General features: G+C 37.2%; 1 protein-coding gene across 1 annotated transcript in view; it reads right to left on the bottom strand.

Annotated features, from left to right (window-relative positions):
- Positions 1-1138: 1138 nt before the first annotated feature.
- Positions 1139-27412, bottom strand: part of Alpk1 (alpha kinase 1) — a 68675-nt gene continuing 42401 nt past the window's right edge. The window contains exons 3-4 of the mRNA XM_077803076.1: positions 6240-6471; positions 1139-1353 (exon numbers count right to left, since the gene is read on the bottom strand). Of these exons, the coding sequence (XP_077659202.1) occupies positions 1139-1353; positions 6240-6360 (336 nt within the window). The 5' untranslated portion in view covers positions 6361-6471. The remainder of the gene's footprint in view (positions 1354-6239; positions 6472-27412) is intronic.

Here is a 27412-nt window from a genome sequence, read left to right as displayed (position 1 = left end):
AAAAAAAAAAAAAAAAAAAAAAAATCCCCAGAACCTAATCTAAGCCTGAATTATTAGCCCTAACCAGGGTTCCTATGCTGTTCCTGAAGTTCTCTCCTATCTGGAGTAGAGGTATCCACTGAATTCATTTCTGATAGATGAGTTGAGGATAAGCATGTCAATGACCTTGACCTGATGCTTCCCAAACAGCCTTAAACATGAGAAGTTAAGGGAACAAATAAAACCCCAGGTGGGATCCAGGGAAGGGATATAAACTAATCCACATTCATATGGACCTGATTTTATATTTAGGTGTGGGAGTCAAAATATGGCAGAGACAAACAGAATAGAAAACATAATATTAATAAATAGTTACTATTACATTTATTATTCTCTTTCAGATTTTATGAAAACTGGATGGAAGTCAATTGTACCACTTAATACCAAGTGAATCTGACTTTCATCAATAGTTAGAAACATATAGGAATAATCATACTACATCAACCAAGTGTCAATACCAAGCAGAGACTTCAAAACCAAAGTGGTGATTAGATGAATTGGTGTAGGAGAAACACTGTTAAGAAAATAGAGCCAACAATCTCATATAAACCATGAAATCCTGTTGCTATAAAGAATGTTGAGCCTAAATACCATCAGAGATAGTGAATGATGTTTTGAAATATCCCGAGGCTTGAAAAAGTGTCAAATAAAATCCTAACAGGAGGACTTGAATTATATGTTTTTGATGGCCTCTATTAAATTATGATTAATTCGGAGGGCTTAAATTATGTTTTCAATTACTGTTAAACTTCAACAGTTTAGTCAGCAAGTCACCTTGATGAGGCAGTGCATAATTTATTTTTTTAAAGCTACCCAACTTTTAGAAAGTGGCATTTTAAAATAAGAATGCTTGGAGGCCTTGTGGAATCAAAACTGCTTTGGTTCACCAAGGATGCCTAAATGGTTCAGGATGACAGGTTTCATATTGGACCCACCCACCACCCTTGTTCACTTTTACTAGGTATGCCTTTCCAACATCAGATCTTCCAGGCAGATGCTTTTCGAACAGCAATTTCCCCTACATTAGTCAATCTGGCAGAGCAGACCATAAAGATAGGGACTGTCTTTTGCTTCAAAGAAATGTAATCTATTAGACCACTTAGAGACTAAAGGCCTCACTTGGGGATGTCAGAGGGGCAGGTGGTGGAGCTCTTCCTACCAGTAACTGCTGCAACCCGGCGCCAATCACATCCTGCAGGTTTGTTTTGTCCTCTGGGCTCATGGCTTGTTTGTACTGCCACTTTTCAGGCACGAAGGGCCACTTCATTTCCTTCGCCTCCTGGATCAGGGTCCTTAACTCGCTGGGGAGTGAAGCTGCAGAGGTCAGAGTTCAGGTAAGGAAATTGCAGTCAAAGAAAAGGCTGTTGAACTCCCCCGTGTTATGATGAAGCACCTCAGTAGCAAAAACACTTTTCCCTAGTTCTTGTGGCTGGTCTGAGCTGTTGCTTCTGACTCAAAGAATAATAGCAAGGAGCTATCTGTCAGGGGTGGCCCTGCTCTCCTTTGCCCTACAGGTAAATTGGGGTAGTCAGGCATTAAGAAAGGTTTTTAGCAGGAAGTAAAGCACTTCAGTGACTATCTCTGCATGAAGAATCAGAGAAAGGAATGGAGGAAATATTATTTTCCCTGTAAAATGAGAAAGGGACTGGAATGGAATGGTATTGTGGGCTTGTGGCAGCTGGGTAATGTAAACCGTAAGTTTGTTCAACCTCTTTTTGCTTCTTTAAGACCCCATCTCATTCTTTCACCATGGACAACACTTGAGTCCAGACAATCAATATGAAAAACACAGATGAGATTTGAAGAGAGATTAATTAAATGTGAAACAGCCTTAATTTCATGTTAGTGGCTATGTTTAAATCTCTCAGTGAGCACCAAATCTATTCCTACTGGTTCACAGTCTTCTATCCAAAATCCAGAAACCCCCAAATCTCTGGAAAGTAGAAAATTCTCCTTATGTTTACAATCCAAACTAGACTTGAATTGGGTAGGGCAATTTATAGTCCCAATTATCCTACTGAGTGAGATTATTTAGAAGTTTTGCTTAAAAAAAAAAAAAGGTTGATGTCTATCTTAGCTGCCACCCTACCTTCTGTTTCAACAATGAATAGAAACATATGTACCCAAAGACCCTCCTCCCATTGGGAAAAGTCTGAATTTTGAAGTACCTGTGATCTTCAGGGTTCTGGATAAAGGACCATGGTCCTATATACATGATTGCCAGCTATAAATCTCGTGGTACTTATCTTGCAGGTATCTCACACTGAACACGTACAAAACTCAGCTCATCAGCTCTTTTCTGAACTTATTTCCCCTCATATTCTCTTTTTTGATGAATGGTACCACCATGCACAAAATCACCCAAGTCTGAAGCTCAGACATTAGTCTAGACATTTACTTTCTCTGTCTCCCTGAATCTAACTGGTTGTTGAATCCTGTCATTTCTAAAACTCATTTCCTCCTCTTCTTTTTCAATAATTTTTGCTTGAATTGCTGTTTATAATTTCACCGAATATTCCTTATTTTTCCATATTTTTTATTGGGGCCCGACAATTATACATAGTGGTGGGATTCATTGCCACATATTCATACATAGACATGTTATAACAATATAATTTGGCCAATATTATTCCCCAGTATTTCTCCTTTCCCTCCCTTCTTTCCTCCCCGTGGCTATTTTCTTCTACTTTATTGATTTCCCTTGGATTTTCCTGAGATTCCTTCCCACTTCCTGCTTTTCTTTTCCTTTTTCCTCTCTACCTGACACATTGGAGAGAAAACATATGACTCTTGACTTTCTGAGTTTGACTTATTTCACTTAACATAGATAGTGTTCTCAAGTTCCATCCATTTTCCTGCAAATGAAATAATTTCACTCTTCTTTATGATTAAAACTCCACTGTATACATATGCCACATTTTCTTTATCGATTTACCCACTGATGAACATCTAGGTTGGTTCCATAGTTTGGCTATTGTGAATTGTGCTGCTATAAGCATGGGTATGCATGTATTACTATAGTATGATGTCTTTAATTCTTTAGGATAAATACTGAGGAGTGGCATAGCCTGATCTTATGGTTGTTCCATTTTTTGTCTTTTGAGGAACCTCCATATTGATTCTATAGTGGTTGTACTAATTTTACAATTCCAACAAGAATGTAAAAGTATTCCTTTTCTCCATATCCTCTCTGGATCATCTTCTTTATTTTTGATCTCCCCCTTTTTCCCCTAAAAACAAGATAGATCAGGCTATTGCCTTGTATAAAATTCTTTAATTATTGAATTTTGTACATCCTGTTCTGACTGTATCCCTCTCACTCAATGCCTTGACGATCAAATTCAGACCCACTACCTTCAGTCTTCAATGCAAAGGTTGTCATTTTCCAGCTTACCATGACCTCAAAGAGGACTTGAAAATACCTTTCTGTGCTCTTAAACCACAGGTGCTTGCTCCTTTCAGCCTTCATACCTCCTCCTTAACTACACCTGTCTGTCTCACTGGGCTGGGAGCTTCCTGCAAACAGATATCATGTCTCATGTCCCATTCCTTTTGTAAATCACATCATGATGGGTAGAAGACCATCATGGTTAAAAGATGTGGTTACTGTTGTGTCTACATGAGGCATGCTGAATAGGGCAAAAGAGATATGACAGAGAGAACAAAAACCAAAAGAAGAGAAGGAAGAAAATCTAACTGTACCTTAGTTCTTGATGTTTTTTTTTTTTTTTTTTTTAACTTGCCAACTAGGCAAAGGAAAGGAAGTTTCCTGTCAGGAAAGGACTGCTTGACATTGAAGGGGATATCATATAGGCCACACCAGTGAATTATCTGCACTGATTGACACTTATAATGACTTATAAGTGTCACTCTGAACACCCCCCACTCCTGGTATTCAGCAGCCTGGGGCTCCTGAGCACCGACTCTGCAATACTCTGCAACAGCAATTCCCACATTGAAAGTGGAACCCTGACATCTGGGACCTGTGGGATCACAGTCTGCTGGCAAAGCTGGCTCTTACTGCCACAGACCAAATTGTAGCTTCTGAAAATGTTTCTGATATATGTGTAGAGAAAATTTCTTCAAGGGTATTAGGATGACCATTCAGTCCTGTTTGCTTAGAAGGGTCCTGTGTCGTCCTAGGGTACTTATCAATAGTGTCCCTTTCTGTCTCAAAAGTGTCCCAGTTTGGTAAATTATTTGGACACTGTGATGAACATAAGTCGCCTCATGACAGCAGAAATGTAATCTCTGGGTTCCCAGATCTTCATCGCCCTTTGGACTGAGTAGTTTAGTCTTTCCAAATGGCTTCATCAAAATGGAGAAGGCTTATTCTTTACAGCTCAGGTTTTCCTCCTGCACCCCACCTCTTCCCTACAGATCATGCCAGACCATGAGCAGTCCAGTGGAACACACTGAAAGAAAAGATGCCTCTAAAATACATCTGTAAAAGATGATCTCTTTGGACTTCAGTTTCTGCTCCCCGGATGTGGTTGAGAGGTGGAAGGGAGAAACATAAAAACCACTGTTTGTGTTTCAGAGCCCGCTGGCTCGCCCTGCCGCCAGAAGTGACCCTGTACTAATGCCTTTCTCTCGGGGGCACAAGAGCTGACGACATCGGTGGTGGCAGGACCCGCCTGCTGGAGATGCTCAGAAACCACCTGCCAGGCTAAGGGCGCGCGTTCCGCCCCGCGCGCGGTCAACCGCCTGCGCTGCGGTGCAGCACGCGGCTCGGCCGCGGGGGTGGGGAAGCTGCGGTCCTGGGTGGCTCTGCCCAGGAAGATTCCTCTCCATCGGTTTACGGGATTCAGCCATCACCAGACTGTCAAATCCGACCCGGTAGCCGCCGCCTCTGCCTCTGCGATCACTGATCTCCCCACAGAGCTTACCTGGAGGACCGTGTCTAATTTAGTGATTTGACAGCCGTGATTTGCCTTATCTGTAACTAAACTGATTATTTCTCCCATTCTGTGACACTCGGGAAGAAAATGCTACCCGATCAGGGGGCTCAGAGGCTTTACTAGGGAGAACATAAAGCTTAAGGGAATTTGGGTTGAGAACCCAAAGCGTGAGATGGGGTAAGTGGTCAAGAGAAAAACTTGAGTAGAAACGACTCCACACAAGGAACGCACTGCCCCCGGGGGAGAACTAGGACCAGCAACAAGGCATCTTCAGTAGATGCCCAGGAACCTGCCATTCCCTGACAAGGGTCTGACATCAAAAAACGTTGGTGATATCGGGCTAAGCATATGCAAGCAAAGTCACACGTGGGGGCACCTGGCTAGTCAAACAAAAGGAAACCCATAATCGATCCCACAAGAGCTTTAAAGTATCCCTGTAAAATGTACTTTTATACAAGAAAGTGATGAAGAAAGCATTCAGAACATTCCTCCATTACATAATGAACAACAAAAGGACTCGGTGAGTGTGCATTTCATTTGGGAATCTTACTTTTGCGTGAAATAGCAAGACACTAAAAAATACAAAAAAATATGAAAAGTTCATCAGAATCTAATTATATGATAAAAAGGAAACCTAAATACAGAGAGTTGCCTCTCCACAATGGGTCAAAGAAGAACTAAAGATTGTTTTCACTTTCTAGACTTTGATTGAGACTTCCCAATTGATGACTTATCTATAACGATGAAGAGAACAAACTACAAAATGAGCTCAAAGCCAAAATCTTAAATCCTGAGCATGATGCAATTGCTATTTGTAGAGATGAGTGGGTTTATTTTACTATGTGTTGGTGACCAAGAAAAGAGAGATGGGGCTGGTGAGATGACATATTTATGGAAACTGTAGAAGTCTATGGAAATTGATGAAGCACAAAATCCCTGTTTGAAAAAAAGTATGAGCCACCATTCAGAAGTTACTTCAATTTTTTAATAATTGAAATTTACGTGCACCAGCCAACTTGGACCCTTTGTTCTTCTTGAACTAAACTGTTTCTTGTAGCCTCGTGTTTACTGAAGCCTAAAATTAGAACTGACAGCAATTCACTGGGACAAAGTGGGCTTCCTCCCCTGCCTGTCCGCCTGTAGCCCACATCCCATTCATGCCCTAGAAATCCACTCATCTCTCGGTGGTCATCTGCCAAGAGAAGAAAAATAGGGCAGAGATGAGAACGTGTCGTGCAGGCAGGGGAGAGGGGAGTGAACCTGCTGGCTCACCCCTGGTGCCTCCCAGCAGAACCTCACCTCTGCACCGCTGGTCCTCGCTCTTGTCCTCCTCTGACACATCTGGCGCCTCCAACAAGAGCTGGTCCAGCACTTGCTTGCACTCTTGCAGTAGTGCAGCTACAGCTTTATGATTATTCATGATGATTACCCTCCCCGGACGATGAATCGAGTGTCCCTGGGTCTACGGTGATCAATTACCTAGGAGAAGACATCGATTCTCAATAAAGGAGACCCTTGAAGGCTGAGGTACCTGGTGAACAAAAGAGGGAGAAAGATGATTAACTGAAGTATCATCAATTATCTGTAAGACTCAAGCAGGGAGGGATAATAGGGCAAACGCATGAAAATACATGACAGCCCCTGAGGACGTTATTAGGGAAGTGTGTGAAATGACTGCGGGGTCTGGTTTAGATTGGCAGCACCTCAGAAGCATCGAGTGCAGAAGGGAGAGGGTCCCCATGCAGACCCCGGTTACCCACAGTGATGTCGGTGGAATCACAGGGGGCCAAATGGAATGAATGTCCGCCATGATTTATGTATCTTCTGCATTCTTCATGTATGTCAGTGCCTCTGGATCCCAGTGGCACTACCCTTTCTACCTTTCTGGAAATCTACAGGAAGCACGTGGCTGACAGTTCTAATGTTCACCCATAAGCATGTAGTAATATGAAGTTTACCACTCATAACCCCCCTACTGACTTCCCGACTGTGCAGACTTCTTCATGCTATTTAGCATGATATAATTTGGACCAAGATAGGCAATGACAGATGTCGAATTTAAAGCTCTTCACTGCCAGGCACACCGCCAAGTAAAATAAAGGAGTGATACCCTGGAAAACCCAATTTCCTAGTACTATCGTATGGGTAAATCGATCGTATAGATGGAAGAATCTACTTATGTTGCCATGTAACATATAAACATTGGAGAGATTTCTCATGCAAATATGAGTGTGATGTAATGAACTATTGCAGTCACGGCAATTTTGAGACCAAAATAACTCACTGAAAGTACAAAAATTCTTGACCAAAAAATAGAAAAAAAAGTTCTTTGATTAATAAATCTCTTTTTCATCTTCATTAATTAAAGTAGTACCTTGTAAACAGAACAAAGGAAATTATCCTCTCTCTGACTTTCCCAGAATGGATAGGGGAGCTTCTGTCTGGTTTAGACACTCTTCTAGTGCACATAGAATTGAATTATCAAAGTATGAGAATCTGAAAAAGAAGAGAGTAACAGATTCCTGGATGGTTTCAGTCCCTCTGTTTCTGAGCTAACCCTTGTAACTGATGTAATTGCTGAAAATATACAAGCAGTGAATTATTGTGTAAGGTTAAAAAGTACACTGTTACCCAATGGCCTTGGTTTTAAAGAATTTATATACACTTTACTGCCAAAATAAAGCTTGAGGATATCACAGGCTTGCTTTGTTAAAAATAGTCATGTATTTGTTGATGAACACAAGCAGAGTTCTTGAATTTAAAGTTCTTGTTACCTTAAAGAGCTTTCACACAAGGAACTAGTTACTTGAAGGATTTAAGCCTAAGTATGAATTTAATCTCTTTTCTGTTTAGGGTGTTTCGAAAAGCATTCTTGCACAAATTGAGTTGTTGGACTGAATGGTTTCCAATGTATGTCTATAAGTCACAAAGTTTTGTGCTGCAATCTGGCCATTAGTCTGCCTAGTTATAAGACGAACCAAGTAGAAAGGGTAGATGGAATTTTATTATTGTACTGCTATTGCAAAGAACAGGAGAACATGTCCATCCCTTCTGAGTACTACTGTTACCAAGAAAAGAGCTTATTAGTGGACTTAGTGGGCAAGCAGCCATGTAATAATAATGTCCCATTCTCACTGATCCTTGGAAGAGGGAGAGACTGGTTAAATGAGAGGACAGTCCAGAGACTGAGAAATGCATCTGGTGTTTGAGAAAGTTATGAACAAACTTTCTTGGCATGTGCTGTGGGTGAGTTGTACACTCATTTTTCTTCAAGCCTTAAAATAAGAAGAAGACTCTTCTTTCCTAGTATCTCTTGTTTAGGACTTAATATACAAAGAGAGGTGAAATAAAGGAATATGAAGAGCTGGTTTTGTGTACCAAAAAATCAGACTGCATTCTAATATAACTTCAATAGCCCACATCATCCCTTTGTTCAAAGGCTCTCCATAAAGTTTTACTGGTACTGTATCATCCTGTTAGGGTAGAAAGCAGTCTTTAGTTGGACCCATAGAAGCAGTAGATGGGCAAGTGTGTACTGAGAGTTGATGGGTGGTGGGGCTGAGGACATGTTGTTCAAAGCATACAGATTTTCATTAGGAGAAATAAGTTTAAGAGATCAATATTATATAGCATGGTGACTACAGTTAATGATAATATATTGTGTAGTTGAAAACTAGTAAGATATTTTAAGTGTTTTCACCACAAAAGTAAGTATGTGAGGTAAATTCATATTATAGATTGTTTTAGCCATCTACAATGTATGTGTATAAATACAATCAAAGCATAATGTTGTACACAGGAAACATATGGTTTCAATTTGTCAATTAAAAGCAAAATTATAATTAATGGACAATTACATTTTAATTGTTGTGTTTATGTAAATGGTTTAAGCAGGGACAGTATATAGTAATGAAAAGAGGACCTTGAAAAAGGAAACCAATGCAAACAATGGTGCTCAACAGTTTGTCAGTTTGTTGACTAATTCTTCCGCTTCATACTCTTGTCATTGAACTGTGAGGCCCATGAGAGTCAATTTTGAGATTTACCTTTCTCATATATTTTTTCCATGGAAGCATGGTTTAAACAATTTTTAAGATGCTTTTTGCTCTTAAATTATATACTCAGTCATAATGCAGACAAATGAACTTATTTATTGCTGAAGAATTTCTGCTATTTATTGAAAATCCCTAGCTTTTTTTTTTTTGAAGGGCTTTATTCCATTCTATGTATTTATTTATTTGCTGTGCAAGGGCTTGAATCCAGGGCCTTACATGTGCTAGGCAAGTGCTCTACCACTGAGCTATGTCCCCAACCCTATCCGTCCTAGTTCTTTTGAGAAATCTTAGATACAATATGTTTATGTATATTTTTCTTTGTGGTTTAGAAATAATGGCTTGAATTTTAGGGGTCTGATTATTAAATAAATATACTCCTTTGCTCCTGTTTCCTCACTTGAAACCCCCAGTCCTGAGGCAAAGCATCATAAATCTCTCCTTTTTGTCCAAGTGCTGTGAAAGATAAGATATGTGGTTCCACAGGGGCAAACAACAGGACTTGACCTAATTATTTGAATAAAGCTAGGGCAGGTCAGGGGAGGCTTCCCTGAGGACGTAATGCCTGAGTTACTCTCTGAAAGAGGAATAGGGCTTAATGAAGTTGAAAACAGTGGGGAACGACCCTTCTGGAGAAGGAAAAACAGAGGGAATAGAAAAGGGATGTGTTGGGTAGCCTAGAGTTAAAAGGTGGGGCTGGAGAGGTAAGGAAGGGCCATGCAGGGCTGTGTGCACCAGGTAAGGAATTTTGTCTTGACCCTAAAAGTGATAATGTTAATTTCTGATGGCCGTAAGACCCATGACCAGATTTGCATTTGGAAAAGATCGCTGTGTCTTGGCTGCAGTGCCTATTGGCAGATGGGCGAATAGGAGAAGGTCACTGCAGGCAGATAAGACGGGTACTTATTGCAATAATCCAGGTGAGAGCTATCAGGACTTTGGACCAGAATGATAGTATTAGAAATGTAGAAAATCGGACGTATCTGAGAACTGTTTAGGGAGCAAGGGCAGTATTGATGCTGGATGCTGCATGAGATGTTAAAAACGAGCCTCAGGTTTTCTGCCTCACTGGAGTTCAAAACCGAATGGATAATGTTACTTAATGTTGAGAGAGGGAAACGGAGAAGAGACAGCCTAGTCAACTACAGAAATGCATCTTCTATTTTATATTTCTAGGTAGAAGGAAGATAAATCACGCTATCCACAGGAAGCAAACATATTTTGCCCAGGAATACATTTCTAAAAAAGAAGAGTTTACTAAGATCATGTTTAATATTTGTGACTCTCCAAAATGTACTGAAGATATTCTTTATACTTTTCAAATGTTACAGCATTTTCCCTTTCCCCTGCACAATTCAGGGGAGTTAATGGGAAGAAAATAGTGTAACATGAGAAACACTTTGGAATCTGACCATCTGTCCAGACTTGTGTGGTTCATTGTTAGGCATAACAGGCTGGAGCCCAGGACACTTTCCTTCAGGCAATGGTCCTGCTGGAAATTTTGATCAACTTCATTTATAAAAGAATCATTTTCAATTTCAACACAAAACAATTTTTGCTCCTCTGAACTGTGGCGTTTTTGTGAGCTGTTCATTGTTCTAAAAATCAAGGAGAAGTTTCCCAGTCATTTTTTGTAACCTATGGATTATTTTTTTTTCTATTTTAACACATGCTGTGTATGTGTTAAAATGCTTGTGTTTTTTATAAAAATCACACCAAAAGGGGCCAGAGAGAGAGCAATCAAACATTCAGAAAACTCTAGAAAAACACTAAATACCCAACAAAGTTAGAATCCTACACCCTAAGGTACACATGCCATGCATTGCTGAATAGTCATGTGTCCATACAGTCTGTGGTTGGCTTTGACATATGCATTCTTCAGTTCTATTGGTGATTTAGAGTTCAATTGAGTGGCTGAGTATAGGATAACTGACAAATGAGCCATCATGAAAAAGAAGCAAGAAGTCTATAATTTCAGTGACTCAGGAGGCTGAGGCAGAAGGATGGCAAGTTAGAGATACAGCCTGGGCAACTTTTAATTTTAATCCCCAAATCGAAAATTAAAAGGAGGTGGGGATGTAGGTCAGTGGTAAAGTAGTCTAGGTTCAATTTGTAGTACAGAAGAAGAGGAGGAGAAGGAGGAGGAGGAGTTGCAGGAGTAGGAGGAGGAGGAGGAGGAGAGGAGGAGGAGGAGGAAGTAGATTATTCAAAACCTTATTTCTTTGGGCATATATGTTTGAGTCTTTTTCACTAGATTTTTTCCTCCATTAGGGAGTAGATCAGGGAAAATAATGGACTCCAAAGGAGTTCCATGCTCCACTGACGGCCACCTCTATAAAACTTCATCAGCCACTGAATCCCCAAACTAAAAGATGTGGGAAAAGTATAAAAAAGCATAAGATATGAACTATAGTGTCAAGGAGTTTATAATTTGAGGGTATGTTAGTTTTTTATGACTATCAGAAAAAATGTTTTGGTTAATTAACTTGTACAGAGAAAAGGTTTATTCGGACTCAGACTTTTTCAGGTTCCAGTTCATAATTGATTAGCCCCTGTACTTTAGGCCTGTGTTGAGGCAGCCCACCAGGGCAGGGTACATGCAGAGCAAAAATGCTCACCTCATTACGAGGAAAGAGAGAGAGAAAGAGAGGAAAAAGCTTCGAGTCTCACAATCCCTGTCTAGGACACACCTTAAATGACCTAAAGACCTCCCACTAGACCTCACTTAAAGTTTCCAGTACCTCCCAATAACACCACCCTAGGGACCAAGCCTTTAACACCTGGGGGTGGGGGGCGGAATATAACTTCAGGGGATATTCAAGGTCCAAACTATAGCAGAGGGATAAGACACAAATGTGTTTAACTACATAAGGCATATTACACATGATTATATTCCAAAAGCTCAATTTAAATTATCTGTGTTAGAATTTAATTGTTAGTTAAATTCTCCATCAAATACACAGAACCTATGTAATTCCTATATACATGAATAAGTATTCTAAAACTACTTTTTCATCTACATTTAAAATCATTTATTAATTTTTTTCAGTGAGGCAATGAATTCAGGTCTCCAATTTACAACAGTAAGAATAAAATTTCTAGCCAGGCATGTACACCTGTAATCCCAGAGGCTTAGAAGGCTGAGGCAGGAGGATGGCAAGTTCAAAGCCAGCCTCAGCAAATGATGAGACCCTAAGTAACTTAGCAAGACCCTGTCTCAAAATAGAAAATAAAAACCACTGGGGAAGTGGCGAAGTGGTTAAGGGCCCCTGGGCTCAATCCCTGGTTAAAAAAAAAAAAAGAATTTCTTTAATCAGGCATGAACAATGACAATCTAACCTTTTCTACCATCCCCCCCTCCTGGGCACTGTATGCACAAAGTCTTACCATGATGCTTTTGCACTGATTGAGGATAGAAATGGGGAAATAAGGAGAAAGAGAAATCTGATTGGAGGGTAAAGCAAATGTGGGGCTCAGATGTTTTTCGAGTTACAGCCATTTGTTAGCATTTTAAAACTGCATAAACAGGGAGGAGGGGAGGCAGGCAAAAGAAGAAGGAAACTACTCAGTTACCAAAGAAGAGACTTCTGTTTCTAGCAATATGAAGACTCTCTGACACACACAGAAAACAACTAAAATTATTTGAAAAACATCTTTAAATCTTTAGAATGTATCAATGAAATGGCAAACAAAGAAGACGAATGAAAACTTGAACCTAAAAGCTTAACTGCAACACAGAAGGTAGCCTTTGCCTTGAGGTATCTGCCAAACTCCATGAACTTAAACTTTGGCTTTCACTGTTTTGGAGAATAGGAGAGTTTGAAATAACACCAAAAGTATGTATACACACACACACACACACACACACACACACACACACACATATATATATATATATATATATGAAATATATGAAATAAATATGTATATATATATATGAAATATATAATATGTATGAAAGTTGTGTCAAATTCATTCCACTCTCTTTCCTATTCCTCTCCACCTTCCTTCCCTTCATTCCCCTTTGTCTAATACACTGAACTTCTATTCTTCCCACTGCTCCTTGTTATGGGTTAGCTTCAGAGAGAACATTCTGCCATTGTTTTTTGGAGGACTGACTTATTATATGTATGTATGTATATCTCTCTCTATACACACACACACACACACACACACACACACACACACCCCATAGTGAATCTCAACATTGTATACATGCACAAGACTGGAATCCTAATTAGAATAAGACATATTCCATGCTTGCATAAATGTATCAAAATAGATTCTATTGTCATGTATAACTAAAAAGAACAAATTGAAAAAATTTAAAATTGTTTAGCAAACTAAACAATTATATTGAAAATATGAGTAAAGAGTTACAAACTATATATAAAGTATAGCAAATTGAGTAAGAACCAGAATTTCTAGAAATGAAAATGTAATAATTGAAAAAATTAAATTCAATCAATGGATAGATTTGATAAATTTTAGCTCTCACTTAAGATAGAATTTTTGGACTGGGTGATATATTAGAACATATCACCAAGAATTCAAAAGAAAAAGACAAAGGTGTCACAAATACAAAAGGAAACTTAAGAAATATGAAATTATTTTTACAAAAGATGTAGCATAGGACTGAGAGTCCCAGATGGGAATAATAGGGGAAGACATAAGAAATATTTGGATAAACAGTGACAAAGAGCTTTTACAACAGAATAATGAAATAATAAAAAAAAATCCATGACCCTTAAGCAGGACAACAAATAAATAAAAATCCCTACCTACAAATACAGTGAAACTAGAAAAACCTAAGACATGAAGATCTTGAGAGCAGCTGGAGAAAAAGAATTAGCACCAAAGAAATGCAGTGAGTTTGTAGCTAATGACCTAAAAGGAGCAGTGGAAACCAAGGAAAACAAAACAAAACCCACAAACAAACAAAACAACAACTACAAAATCAGTGGAAGAGTATCTTCAATAATACTGGGGGGGGGAAATACCCTGCAACATAAAGATATTTTGAAAGAAATATCAACCGATCCTTATTAAATAAATCTCTAAAATGTGTACTTCAGATAGATAGAAGGAAAATGATCACAGACAAAGGGCTTGGAATTCAAGGAAAAATAAAAAGCAATAGAAACAGCAGATTGGTTAAATATAAACAAATGTAGAGTGTATAAAGCTATGAGAGCAATATATGGAAGAGATGTCTGTAATCTTATGTTGATTGCAGCATTCACAATAACCGAAATATGCAATTAAGTATCCGTTGATGAATGGCTAAAGAAAATAATGTATAAAATCAGTAAAATAAATAAATGAAACAAAATAAATAAAAAAGGTATATACATATGCACACACACATATACAATAGGATCATATTTAGCTTTAAAAAAATAAGGAAATTCCATCATCAGTGACAATACATATGAAGCTTGAGGACATTACATTAAAGGAAATTACATAGATGGAGAAAGACAAATAACACATGATTTATCTTATATGTGGAATCTAAACAATGTGGGACTCTAGAAGCAGTGAGAAGAATGGTGGTTACCAGGGGTTGGTAGTGGGGGAGTTTGAGCAGATATTAGCTCAAGGTTACAAAATTTTATTTAGATGGGAGGAAAAAGCTCAAGCGATCTATAAAATATGGTGACTATAGTTCATAATATTATATTTTAAACTTGAAAATTGCTAAGAAAACTTGTGTTCTGACCACAAAAAATAGGTATGTAAACTAATGTGTGTGTTAATTATCTTGATTTAGCCAATGTATACGTATTTCAAAACGCCATGTTGTACCTCAGGCCCACAGCAGTGCAGTTGGCGGACCATGGACTGAGACTTCTGAAACTGTGAGCCCTAAATAAATTTTTCCTCCCCTAAGTTGTTCTTGTCAGGTACATTTGGTCACAGCAATGAAAAGCTGCCTAACATACTGTGGATGAATTTTCTGCTCAGTTTTAACATATTGGCATAACATATTCTTGTATTCTTGTGAGTACAAGAATAAGGAATAAAACCTCTAGAAGCAAGTCATAACATGAATGTTGACAACATTATCTACCTGTTAGAGTGTTCTAGTACACATCATCTCATTTATCCTCATCCCAGAAAAATTATGTTTGGAAACCAGAGCCAGTGTGTCTCTCTTCGTGGCAAATTAATGCCTCAAAAACACATAGCAGTAGTTGTAGAAGACAGGGTTCATGACCAGTTCTCAAAAAAAAAAAAAAAAATCTGATTAGCTTCATTGATGGTGGCAGGATTGATTTTTCTGTCCCCTGGATGAGTTCTCCATATGTACATATTGTGTGGCTGGACTACCAGCAAGACTGGAAGGAGTGGTGTTTATTTGAGCTGCATGCCAGATTGGATTTGTGCTCTTAAGAGGATGTTGCAAGTTGAGTCCAAGCCCACGAAAATTATTTCTGAATAAATATAATTTGAAAAAATTATTTTATGTCTAGTTTTACATGTAATATTGTTATTTTGTGAGTTTCAAATTACACTTGAATGCATATCTATGAATGCAATATGAGATGCATGCATGATTTCATCTTTGAATGCATTTGAATATAATATAACTGGAAGTGTAATTTGCATTCTCAAATTTTATAGTAATAAATAACCAAATATTTAAAAATAAATTTCAAATAAATCATTGGGGGGTTGGCAACCACAAAAATACCATGTTGAGCACTGCAAATATATAGAATTTTTGTTTGCAATTTAAAAAATAATTAATAAATTGAAAAACATAAAATGTACATATAACCACAAAATGCAAATAAGTCATGAAGAGAGTGATGGAAGTTAAATTGTTCCAAAAGACCTTTAAATTAATCAGGTGGAGGGGAGAGATTAATTTAGTGTGATAAGATTTCTAACATAATTTTTTTAAAACTGAGATAAAGCATGTAACTTTGAAACTATTAAAAGAAAAAAGTGAATGAAACAAAATATCCTAAATCAAAGCAATATTAATAAAAGAAAAAAATAATAGAGAAGAGTCAGAATATAAAGAGCAAAATAAGATGGTAGAAATAGCTTTAAATATATCAACATTTCCAATAAATGCAAATGAACTAAATTCTATAGTTAAAAGATATAAAAAACAGCTTCATAGATTTTACTAGCATATAAGAATATGGAAAGGATACCCAAAGAATACAAAAAATACATAAGAGACATATAAGAATAAGAAAAATAACAGTAAAAGAAAGTGAAGTAGCTATATCACTATTAGACAAAATAGGCTTTAAGGGAAAAAGTTTTACCAAAGATAAAAAGATCATGATAATACATGGTTCAATTTGCCAGGAAGGCATAGCAATTCTAACCTAGTATTCATCTAATAGTATAACCACAATTTATCGGAGGTGAAAATTGAAAATCCACAGGCTGGGTATATAGCTCAGTTAGAGTGCTTGCCTAGCATCCACAAAGCCATGATCCCCAGCACTGCAAAACAGCAAAAACAAAATGAAACAAAGCCACAAGCCAGGTATGGGGGTGCATAGCTATAGTCCCAGCTACTGGGGAGGCCGAGGAGAGAGGATCACTTGAGCCCAGGAGTTCAAGGCAGCTGGACAACACAGTAAGAACCTCACCTCAAAAAAAAAAAAAGTCATAAAGAAAGACACACAAATATATAATCATAGTGGGAATACAATACACCTCTCATACAAACTAAAATACAAAGCAGATCAAAAAAAAAGTTCAGTAATGGAATAATTGATTTGATCATCACAAGTAGTAAACTTGATCTAATAGGTATTTATAGAATAATATCCCCAACAATTAAACATGATTTTCAAGCATACCTGGGACATTTACAAGAGTAAAAAAATCTCACCAATGTCAAAGGATTAGTATTGTACAGATGGCATTGTATAACCAAAAAGCAGTTAAGTTGATAATAACAAAAAATGCCTGGAAAAAAACCCCTCCATATGCATGGAAATAATATACTTCTAAATAACTTGTGGGTCAAGGAAGTAATCATTAGGGAAATTAGAACATATTATATCAGAATTATATCATCAAGGTGGAATATGATGGACATCATTATCCAAAGTACATGTATGAATTGGGGTGAACATATGTTATATACAACCAGAGATATAAAAAATGTGCTCTATATGTGTAATATGAATTGTAATACATTCTGCTGTCATTTATTAAAAAACAATTAAAAATAAAAAAATACTACCATCAAATGTGTAGAGTTCAGTTAAAGTGGAATGTAGGAAATTTATAGCATACATACTTACAGTAGAAATCAGGAATGATGGAAAGTTGAGTTAAGTTCAGATAAAAAAAGTAAGAAAATGAATAAAAGAATAAAATAAAACCAAGTAAAAGAAAATAAATAGAGCAGAAATGAATGAAATAAGAAGCCCAACGTTTAATAAGATGATCAACAAAATAAGATAATGACTCTTTCAAAACAGCAACGAACTCAGAAAACTACAGGCAAACTTGATCTAGAGATAGAGGACACAAATAGGAGTGAAAATTTGTGGAGAAGATATTCAGAGAGATATTTGCAGAGCTAATAAAATATTGGAAACATTTGCTACTGAAAAGGTCAATAAAATGAGCAAATCCTATAAAATATAAGAAAAGAAAAGATGGGGCTAGGGTTGTGGCTCAGTGGTAGAGCACTTGCCTCACATGTGTGAGGCACTGGGTTCGATTCTCAGCACCACATATAAATAAATAAATAAATAAATAAAGGTCTATCAATAACTAATAAAACACTTTTTAAAAAAAAAAGAAATCAAGAAGAAATAAGAAACATCTGGTTCTATAATCTTAAAGAAATTTAATCAGTAGTTAAAAAATTTTCCTACAAAAAATACACTGGGAACATGTTGCTTGAGCAATAAGTTTTTGTCAATTGTTTATTAAACCAAAAATCCCATTTTAGGCAAAATAGTAAGCAGTAAATGGCTAGGAATGTTATTTAATAAAATAAATCATTTTAAAGGTATAAAACACATAAGGTATAATAAAACCCAGGGCCTAATTCATGTTAAACAAGTGCTCTACCACTGAACTACCTGAAAGACATTTAAAATAATCCCGACCCTGAACAACATTTAAAATAATCTAATTATCTAAGGAGATACTCAGTGTTTGTGGCCAAAACCACAATATTATTATGATATGAAATTTTCCCAAATTAATCTGGAACTTAATACAACTCTAATCAAAATCTCAACTGGGCTATAAGTGTGTGTGTGTGTGTGTGTGTGTGTGTGTGTGTGTGTTTGTGTTTCATGTGTAACCTAGCAAGCTGGTTCGGAAATTTATAGGGAGGCCAGGCACAGCGGAGCATGCCTGTAATCCCAGCGGTTTAGAAGGCAGAGGCAGGAAGATTGTGAGTTCAAAGCCAGCCGCAACAATTTAGCGAGGCACTAAGCTACTCAGTGAGACCATGTCTCTAAATAAAATACAAAACAAGGGGATTTGACTCAGTGGTTAATTGTCCCTGGGTTCAATCCCCATTACCCCCTGCACTGCCCCCCCCCCAAAAAAAAAAGGAGAAAAAGAAAAGAAAAAGAAAATTTATATGGAAAAATAAAGTTCAAAAGTAGCACAGGCACATCATATAAAAAATAACAGAAGGAAAGGAGATTTGTTATGCTTTGGATAAGAAATGTCCTCCAGAGGCTCATGTGTTGAAGGCTTGGTCCCCAGGGTAGCGATGTTCAGAGGTGGGACCTCGGGGAAGTGATTGGATCATGAGGGCATTACATCATGAGAGGATTAATCTGTTGAAGGCTGAGTGGAATGCTGGGAGATGGTGGAAACTATAGGCAGGTGGGGCATGGTTAAAGGAAGTAGGTAACTGGGTGCATTCCCTTGAGAACTCTTCCTGTTTCTCTTTCTTTCTGCTTCTTGGCTGTCATGAAGTAAGCAGCTTTCCTCCGCCATGCCTTTTTGCCGTGATATTGTGCCTTACCTCAGGTCAAAAGCAAGACGTCTGTCAAGACTGTGGAATGAAGCCTCCAAAACCATAAGACAAAATAAATCTTTCTTCCTTTAAGTTGTATTAAGTATTTGGTCACTGTGATGAGAAGCTGACTAACCACAAGAGTGTTATACTATGTGTCAAATATTAATGCAAAATTATATTAAATTATACAAAAGTCATTGGCACCAACACAATCAACCTTACAGATAAGATTGTGAATCTTAAGAGAGACCCGCATTATGGAAACTTGATTTTTTTTAATAGCACTTAATATATGGCATTGAACTAATTGGTTAGTTTTAAGAAATCAGTTCTCATGGCTTAAAGTTGAAAGATAAAACAATACAACATCTCAAAGAGATCACTAAAAAATAATATTCTTATCTTTTCTGTTTAGGAAAGAGTTTTTTTAAATTAGAAAAAAAAAAATAAATTGTAAGGGAAACAACTGATATACTTAATTAATTAAAAGACTAACTTCTGATTTGTAAGGCATTACCATAAAGCATGTGAAAAGACAAATCACAAACTGGAAGAAAGTATTTTTAACTTTGGAAACTGACTAACAATTTCTGTCCAGAATATATGAAGAATTTGTATAAATCAATGAGAAAAGGATCAACTACATAGTAGGAAAAAAATGTACAAAAGACTTGAACAGCTATTTAACACAAGAGGAAACAGGATGGCTAATAATATAAGAAAAGTATCTAATTTCATTCATAATCAGGAAATAAAAGTTCCTACCATAGTAAAAAACTACTTTCAACTTCTTGGTTGTATAAACATTTTAATTACATAGTAACAACTGTCAAAGAATAGTGAGTGTGGCTTACTCCCATTCACTATTGAAATCCACAGTGTGGCATTATTTAGGACAATCAAATATATACACTATGATCCAGTGTCCACTCTCAGGTATATTATCCAGTTTAGAGAAACTATCAGATCTTTGCTGAGGGGATATATATATATATATATATATATATATATATATATATATATATATAAAATAATGTTCATATGAACACAGTTTATAATTGCAAGCAAACTAAAGGAAGGAATCCACATATCTATAGGCAGCAGAGTGGATTAGAAAATTCATACACTAGAATAGAATAAGCAAGTGAATGAATGAATTACAGTTACACATAATAATATGGGTGAACCTTAGAAATGATAAGAAGCAAGTCACAGATGAATAAATACATGCATAAAATTCACAAACTGATAGTTTAAAAAACGCATTGTGGTAGGGTCCAAATATATATGGTATAGTAACAAAGGAAAGGAATCATTGTATACTTGCATAGCATTATCATACTGTACTCATATATTTGTATGAAATAAAAATTTTGCTGGGTATGATAGTGCACACCTGTAATCCCAGCGGCTCGGATGGCTGAGACAGGAGGATTGTGAGTTCAAGGTCAGCCTCAGCAAAAGCGAGGTGCTAGACAACTCAGTGAGACCCTGTCTCTAAATAAAATATAAATAGGGCTGTGGATGTGAGTCAGTGGTTGAGTACCCCTGAGTTCAATTCCCAGTACCAAAATAATAGTAATAATAAAAATAGAAATAAATTTTTTAAGAGAGAAAAGTAAGGGAAAGATAAACTATAAATGCAAAACCATGGATTTTTTTTAAAGGAGGAGGAAGAAGATGGGAAGAAGATGCACATCAGCTTCATTCTTTTACTTAAATTGATTGTTCTATGGGTAGTCATTATGTGCCACATATATTACATCTAGCATATTTTTTTATATTTATTTGATACTTAAACATCAAAAGGAATAAAATAGGGATTCAAACAGGAGTATTAGAGAGATATTCATTACTGCCCTTAGGGTTGGAAGCAGTGACTGCATTAAAAGATGGTAAGAGATAGAGCCTTTCAGAGCAGGGAGGGACACTTCCTTTAAGATTCTAGAGTGGGTAGAGTTTAATAGCTGGAGGGAAAAGTGAGGAACAAATTTGAAATGGGGAATGACATGAACCGAGACCATACTCATCTCATGTTGGGGATTCATGAGTGAGCACAGGCTACTGAAATCATTGATGAAATAGTTTGAACTGTTAGTTTGACAAACTCTAGGTTACTAGGAAATTTAATTCGTATTTTCATTCCATTTACACAGAAAATGAAGAAGTATGTTTTGATCTTTTAAAAAAACCCAGCAAATTATATTTTAGGAAATTCTATAAATAAAAATAGAATTCATTGATGTCTCTTTCATATCAACATGCCCAGCCCGGAGGGCCACCAGCTTATTACAAAGAGAAACTGGATTCCAAAGCTGTCCCTTCTCTCTGTCTTGCCTGCACGCCACCCTCTCTAGTTCCCTGCTCTGAATGTGTTTACCAAACTTGACTGTACCAGAAAGAGCAATAAGAGTGCTGGGGGTCACGAACGGGTTATCTGCTTGCCTCAGGAAGAAACAAGAGGGAAAAGAAAAGGCCACGTTTGCTGGGGTGTTGCTGCTGTCCTCCGACTACAGTTACCCACTCCATCAGCCATGGTGACATCTGATGAATTATTAGGTTGGCCCCCATGGCTAGAAGAGCGACATCTCAGGTCAAGGTGAGCCAAGCCTGCCATCTGGTTCTGGCTCCAGGCTCCTGCACTGATGGTTTCAAAATGGTATTTCCAGGAGCATTTTCTTTGCATTTTGGCAGCCCAAATGAGAGAAGAGCACTCGCATATACTCACTCCACATGCCCCCAAATCAAAATCTTCTATGATGACAGGAAGGCATTCATAAAGGAAGAAAAAAAATTTTTGCAGACTTTGAAGGGCCTTTAATTTGATGCATACTCTCTGAGAGGCATATATTGTCCACTCAAACTCTAGGTGAAGAATTTGATAAGCCAGGGGTGTGGCTTAGTGGTGGAGAACTTGTCTAGCATGTGTGAGACCTGGGATTTGATCCCCAGCATCACAAGATAAAAAAGAAAAGAAATAAAGAAGGAAAGGGAGGGAAGAAAGAGAAAGCAGGGGAGGAGGGGTGAGAGGAAGGGAAAATTGAACTATGGAGGTGAAGAGGGGGTTGAGTGAGTTCCCAAAGACATCAAGCAAAGGAAGTCAGGGTAAGAGTTAAGGGTTCTGAATTATCGTCAAGACACATGGCCATTTTGCTTCCTATTACATAGCATCAACGTTCTGGAGAAAATCCAGCAAGAGTAATTATGTTGGAAGAGAAATAGTTCATCTTCAGAGAAAGAAATGGAATAGCCTTGACTCTTTAGTCTTTGCTGCAATGGGTGAGGCAAAGGGAATGTTCTATACCAACAAAATCAGAATGGCAAAATGTTGCATACCTCCAGGAATGGAATAGGAGGAAACCTGGTGATGGTGTGGTACACACATGGAAATGGCATGAAGCACACTCTGATATAAAATTACCAGGGCTGTGAAGCACCACATTTTTGTTGTTGTTGTTGTTGTTGGTACTGTGTACTAAACCCAGGGGTGCTTTACCTTTGAGCTATATCCCAGCCATTTTTATTTTTTATTTTGAGACACGATCTGTCTCACTTGATGAGGGTCTTGTTAAATTGACTAGGCTGGCCTTGCACTTGCAATCCTTCTGCCTTAACCTCCTGAGTCACTTGGATTACAGGCTTGTGCCTCTGCACCTGGCTGGCACTGTATAATTTTGGCAAAGCCAGCAAATGTGAGGACTGAGGTTAGTTTTGCAACAAAGGGTTTCCAAGTCAATAATTATAATTTCCACAATCTGGATAGTTAATTTATGTTGCATAGAACCACGCAGATTTTGAAGTTAGAGATAGCCCATAAAGGAGCAGTCTAAGGAGAAAAGGGGTAAGGAGGCTCTGTAATTATAGAAACAGAAAAATAAAGATGTAGAAATGAAAAATTGTGCTTTCACTGTCTTCATCATCAATAGATAGCTGAGTTAAGCAACTGCCCTTTCCAGTGAGGATTCTTAGGTTTAAAGTTCAGCTCTGCTACTTGCTAGCTGGTAGCTTTAGGCAAATTATGTTTCAGTCTCCTCATCTGCAACAAGGAGTCATAACAGATCAATCTCACAGAGTTTTATAAAAGTTGATTGAATTAATATATGTAAAACACCAAAAATTGCCTAGCATGTAATAAGAGTTTCCCAAATATTCATTATTGCCATCAATAAAATCTTCAAGAAAAAAATGTTTATTTTTAATCGGACCCAGTTTCTCCTTACTTTACCCTACTTGGATTTGGTTTCCTTGTTGGCTTCATTACCATTAATGTTTTGGGGAAAGAAAATCACTTGGCTATGCAAAATCTTCTTGTTTTTCTAGTGTAAAGCCGGATAATGATAAAATGATAAATAATTCTCCATATCCATATTCAATTAATGAATAGAAACTTTGTTAGAGAATTGAAATATTATGACGTATTAGATAAATAGAGAGATATGAAGGTTATTTGCTTAAATAAAAGAGTCCCAGCCCAGCCAGCTTGGTTTAATCAGCTGTCTGCCTGCAGGCACTCAGGCCCCTGTCTGAGGTGTCAGGAAAAGGTGGCTGAGAGGGGAGAAGGACGTCGGATGGATTATAGATTAGACAGAAACACCCCCAGCCCCTCATCTTCTACTCTCTGACACACAAAGCTCTTTATTTATTTTATACTTAAAATGTCAAAGGTATCCAGAAATGGGCCTTGGACTAGGGACCGGCAGTCCACACTAACCTGGGCTGACATAACAAAATCCTCCATTTGCCTGTGTGATTCACACAGCGTGTGAACATCACCACAAACATGGATCCTGGCAGGAAGCCTCTTACTGGCTTGGGAACAAAAAGGACTTACATGTCTGGAGCAGCAGGTGACTGAGGTGGAGAATCATGTGCATCTCCATAACTCTTCAGGATGCATAGGTACAAGTACATTTCTGTGAGGCCAATGTCAACCCACTAAACTACTTTAACTTCATGACAACCAAGTACGGCCCAGTGACGGGGACTCTATTGGACAAGGAATTTGTAGCAGGATTTTACTACTCCTCGGTGATGTAAGAAGAATACCCCCACCAAAAAAAGTGTCTACAAAGAAAAGATAGCATACCTCTTATTATGACTCCTAAGTATCCCATGTTATACACAAAGGTAGAGTCTTTAACATAACTCATCTTTTTTTAAAAAAAAAATTCTTTTACTAGTGCATTATAGTTATACATAATAGTGGGGTTCATTTTGAGATAATCATACATGAACTGAATTTATTTTGCTTCATTTCAATCCCCAGAGCTGCTTCTCTCCCCTCCCCATTTCCCTTCCTCTATGCTACTAGTCTTTTTTCTATTTATGTATCATTTTTTAAAAAATTGGCACTTTATAGGTATACACAAAGGTGGAATTCACTGTGGTATACTCACGTATGTACATGGCATAATTTTATCAAATTAATTCTGCATTTCCTCCCTTTTCTCATCCCTCCCCCTCATATCTCCTTCTTCTATTCCACTGATCTTCTATTTTTCTCAGATCTATATCTCCCTTTTCCCCTTTATTTTGCACTAGCTTCCATACATGAGAGAAACATTTGAATCTGGCTTATTTCACCAGTTTCATTCTTTTACTAGCAAATATTTTAATTTCATTCCCTTTGTGGCTGAGTAAAACTTCATCATTCATATATATATATATACACACACACACATACATATACATATGATTTTTTTTTAATCCATCATCTGTTGATGGGTACTTGGGCTGGTTCCAAACCTGGCTCTTGTGAATTTCACTGCTATAAACACTGGGGCACCTATATCATCATAGTATGAAAACAGCTCATCTTAAGAGCTAAAGACTTGATTGGAAAACCAGGCCTAATCCTGCTGTCTCCATAACCTGCAGCTTTGAGTTTGATATGGAAAATGAGTACAGCTTTAGAATTGCAGGATTCTATACTTTCTCTAAGAGTTCTGTTCTCCTTTCTGTGATAAGGAGGATGGCGATCTGGGACTTGGTATTAATTCTACTTCTGGCAAATATTCCTTTATTAGCTAAAAGCAAGAGCTAGAATTAATCCTAAGTCTTAGAGCTCCATCTTCCTTGTCACAGAAAGAAAATGAGAATTCTTCCACTTGAGGAGCTGCCAAAAAAAGTACGTGGTGTGGCTCAAAAACAATAAAGTCATCCCCAAATCAAGGATCCACACTCTGGGCATATTTGCTCTGTGTCTGAGTACCATTTTCCTCAAGAACAGAAAAATATTTTAAGAATGGATAAATCAAAATGGGCAAATAATACACATTAGTTTTACTCAATCTATTATCTGCAAAAATAATTACTTGTTCCCTATAACTTTTTTAATGCTTGACTTTAATAGCTAACTTAGAAGTTTAAAATATAAAGTAAGATGTACTGTATTTGCAAATTTCTTGATGGTAGTTAGCATTTATTAAGTATTCATGGATTACTGTACTTTTGAAGGTAATCAGAGAATCAAAATAAACATTTTCAATTTTCAAAGACTGTCATTTGGGAAGTAAATGTAAGGATAGAATTCAATTTGTGAAAAATTCTAGACAACAGTCTGACCCACAGGATAGGTTTACTGAGTTTACTACAGTTAGACAAGTTGGAGAATTTATTCCGTCCTTCCTGCTATTATACTGTTTTTTTTTTTAAAAGAATATTGGTAAGTAGATTCTGACAATGAAGACAGAAGAATGAGTTTATTATTTTACTGGTATACAATTCCTGTGCAGAAGACAGCAAGGGAGACGGTCCCAATGAGGAGATAAAGAGACAAAAGTTCAATGATTTGAATGATTTGCCCAAGGTCAAACAGCAACTCACTAGAATTATGTGTCAGGAGTTAGAAACAGCTTTTAAATATCCAATCCACTGCAGTTTGATAAAACATCACCTTGTGTTCTAATTTTTGTGAGGAAGAAACCAATAATCACACTGAAAAACAGAAAGTAGTACCTTGGTAGATGATTGATTCTAGGACAGAAGTGTATATTTCAGTCGATTTAAAGAAATAACTTTTCTGCTTGAATCTCAGATTTTAAAGTACTGAAATAATAACTGCTGTATTTTTGTGGGGTAAAGACATCCTAATTTTGACCTAATTCAAGCTACAATATGATTCCAGGGGGACCAATAAAGGGGGATCAATGACTGATGGGGTCTAAGTGGTGATTGCGTTTATAGATTGGTTCTGACAGGAGGCAAATGTATCTACTCCCTGGAGCCCCCAGTGTAGTCAGCAAAGGACGGGGGTCATAATTTATGAGTAGAGTGGATTTTTCCCATTATAATAAACACTTTAATACCTTTAAGTGAAACATTCTTTTTATTAGCAGGAAGCTTAACGAGTAAGTACAGTATGGTCATTTCTTTCCACGTTGGTTTTGTTTGCCATTCTCTCCCATTCTCTATGCTGCTTCATGTAGCAACCCATCTTGCCCCTAAATGATACTAGGAAAATGTGTACACTTAAAAAATGCATTTCACATGCCCAAATCTGTAATACCTCACGTGGGGAATGAATGGCTGGGCTAAATGAGTGGTTGGCAGCAGGGTCCCCTGAGCAGTCTCATATCCATCTGCTATAGACGGTGGCCTTCCACATATAATTTCATTTGAAGCCAAGAAGTCATAAAATACTTATCCAAATGAGTCAATGAAGGCAGGGAAGGAGTATAATAATGATGTGACTTTTATTTTTCAGTAAGATAATAAATTCTCATTCTAAAAGACACTACCATATATTATAAAATATACCAACCACATACAATCACTATGAAAGTGGTTACTAAAGAGTTTTTGTAAAACTGGTGTGTCATGGAAGCAAAAATAACTAATTTATAAGAGGAGGGTCAAGCAGCAAATTCCTTTAAAAAATATTCCTGTTTTGTGATGATATTAAGCCATAATAAATTATATTAAGAGTAAATGTTGATTTTTAAGGTGGGTAATAGTACTATGGCTATGTTTTAAAGGAGTTCATGTCTTTCATAATTACTCTAAAATATTTATAGATGACTTGACATAAAGTCTGAGATTTGCTTCGAAATAATTTGGGGCATAGAGAGATAGGAAGAAACGGTAAAAAATTAGACAAGATTGGCTATGAATCCTTAAATGTTGAAGCTAAATAGTATGTAAGGATCCTTATATTGCCTCTGTTTTTGTACATATAGTAATACAATTAAAAAATTTAGCTATAGATGGACACTATATTTTATTTATTTATTTTTATGTGATGCTGAGGATCAAACCCAATTCCTCACATGTGTGAGGCAAGCACTCTGCCACTGAGCCACAACTCCAGCCCTAGTAATATAATTTTTTAAAAACATATTTGGAGCACTGGAAATGAAAATGAATGGTTTTGGTGACCTCTGACAATAGGAAGAGACCATTCTGAAATTAAGTCTGCCCAGCCCCTGCTTTTGGTAACTGATGAAATC

This window comes from Urocitellus parryii, chromosome 10, assembly GCF_045843805.1.
Source record: "Urocitellus parryii isolate mUroPar1 chromosome 10, mUroPar1.hap1, whole genome shotgun sequence".
NCBI classification, from domain to species: Eukaryota; Metazoa; Chordata; class Mammalia; order Rodentia; family Sciuridae; genus Urocitellus; species Urocitellus parryii.
This window is presented reverse-complemented; position numbering and strand designations above follow the sequence as displayed.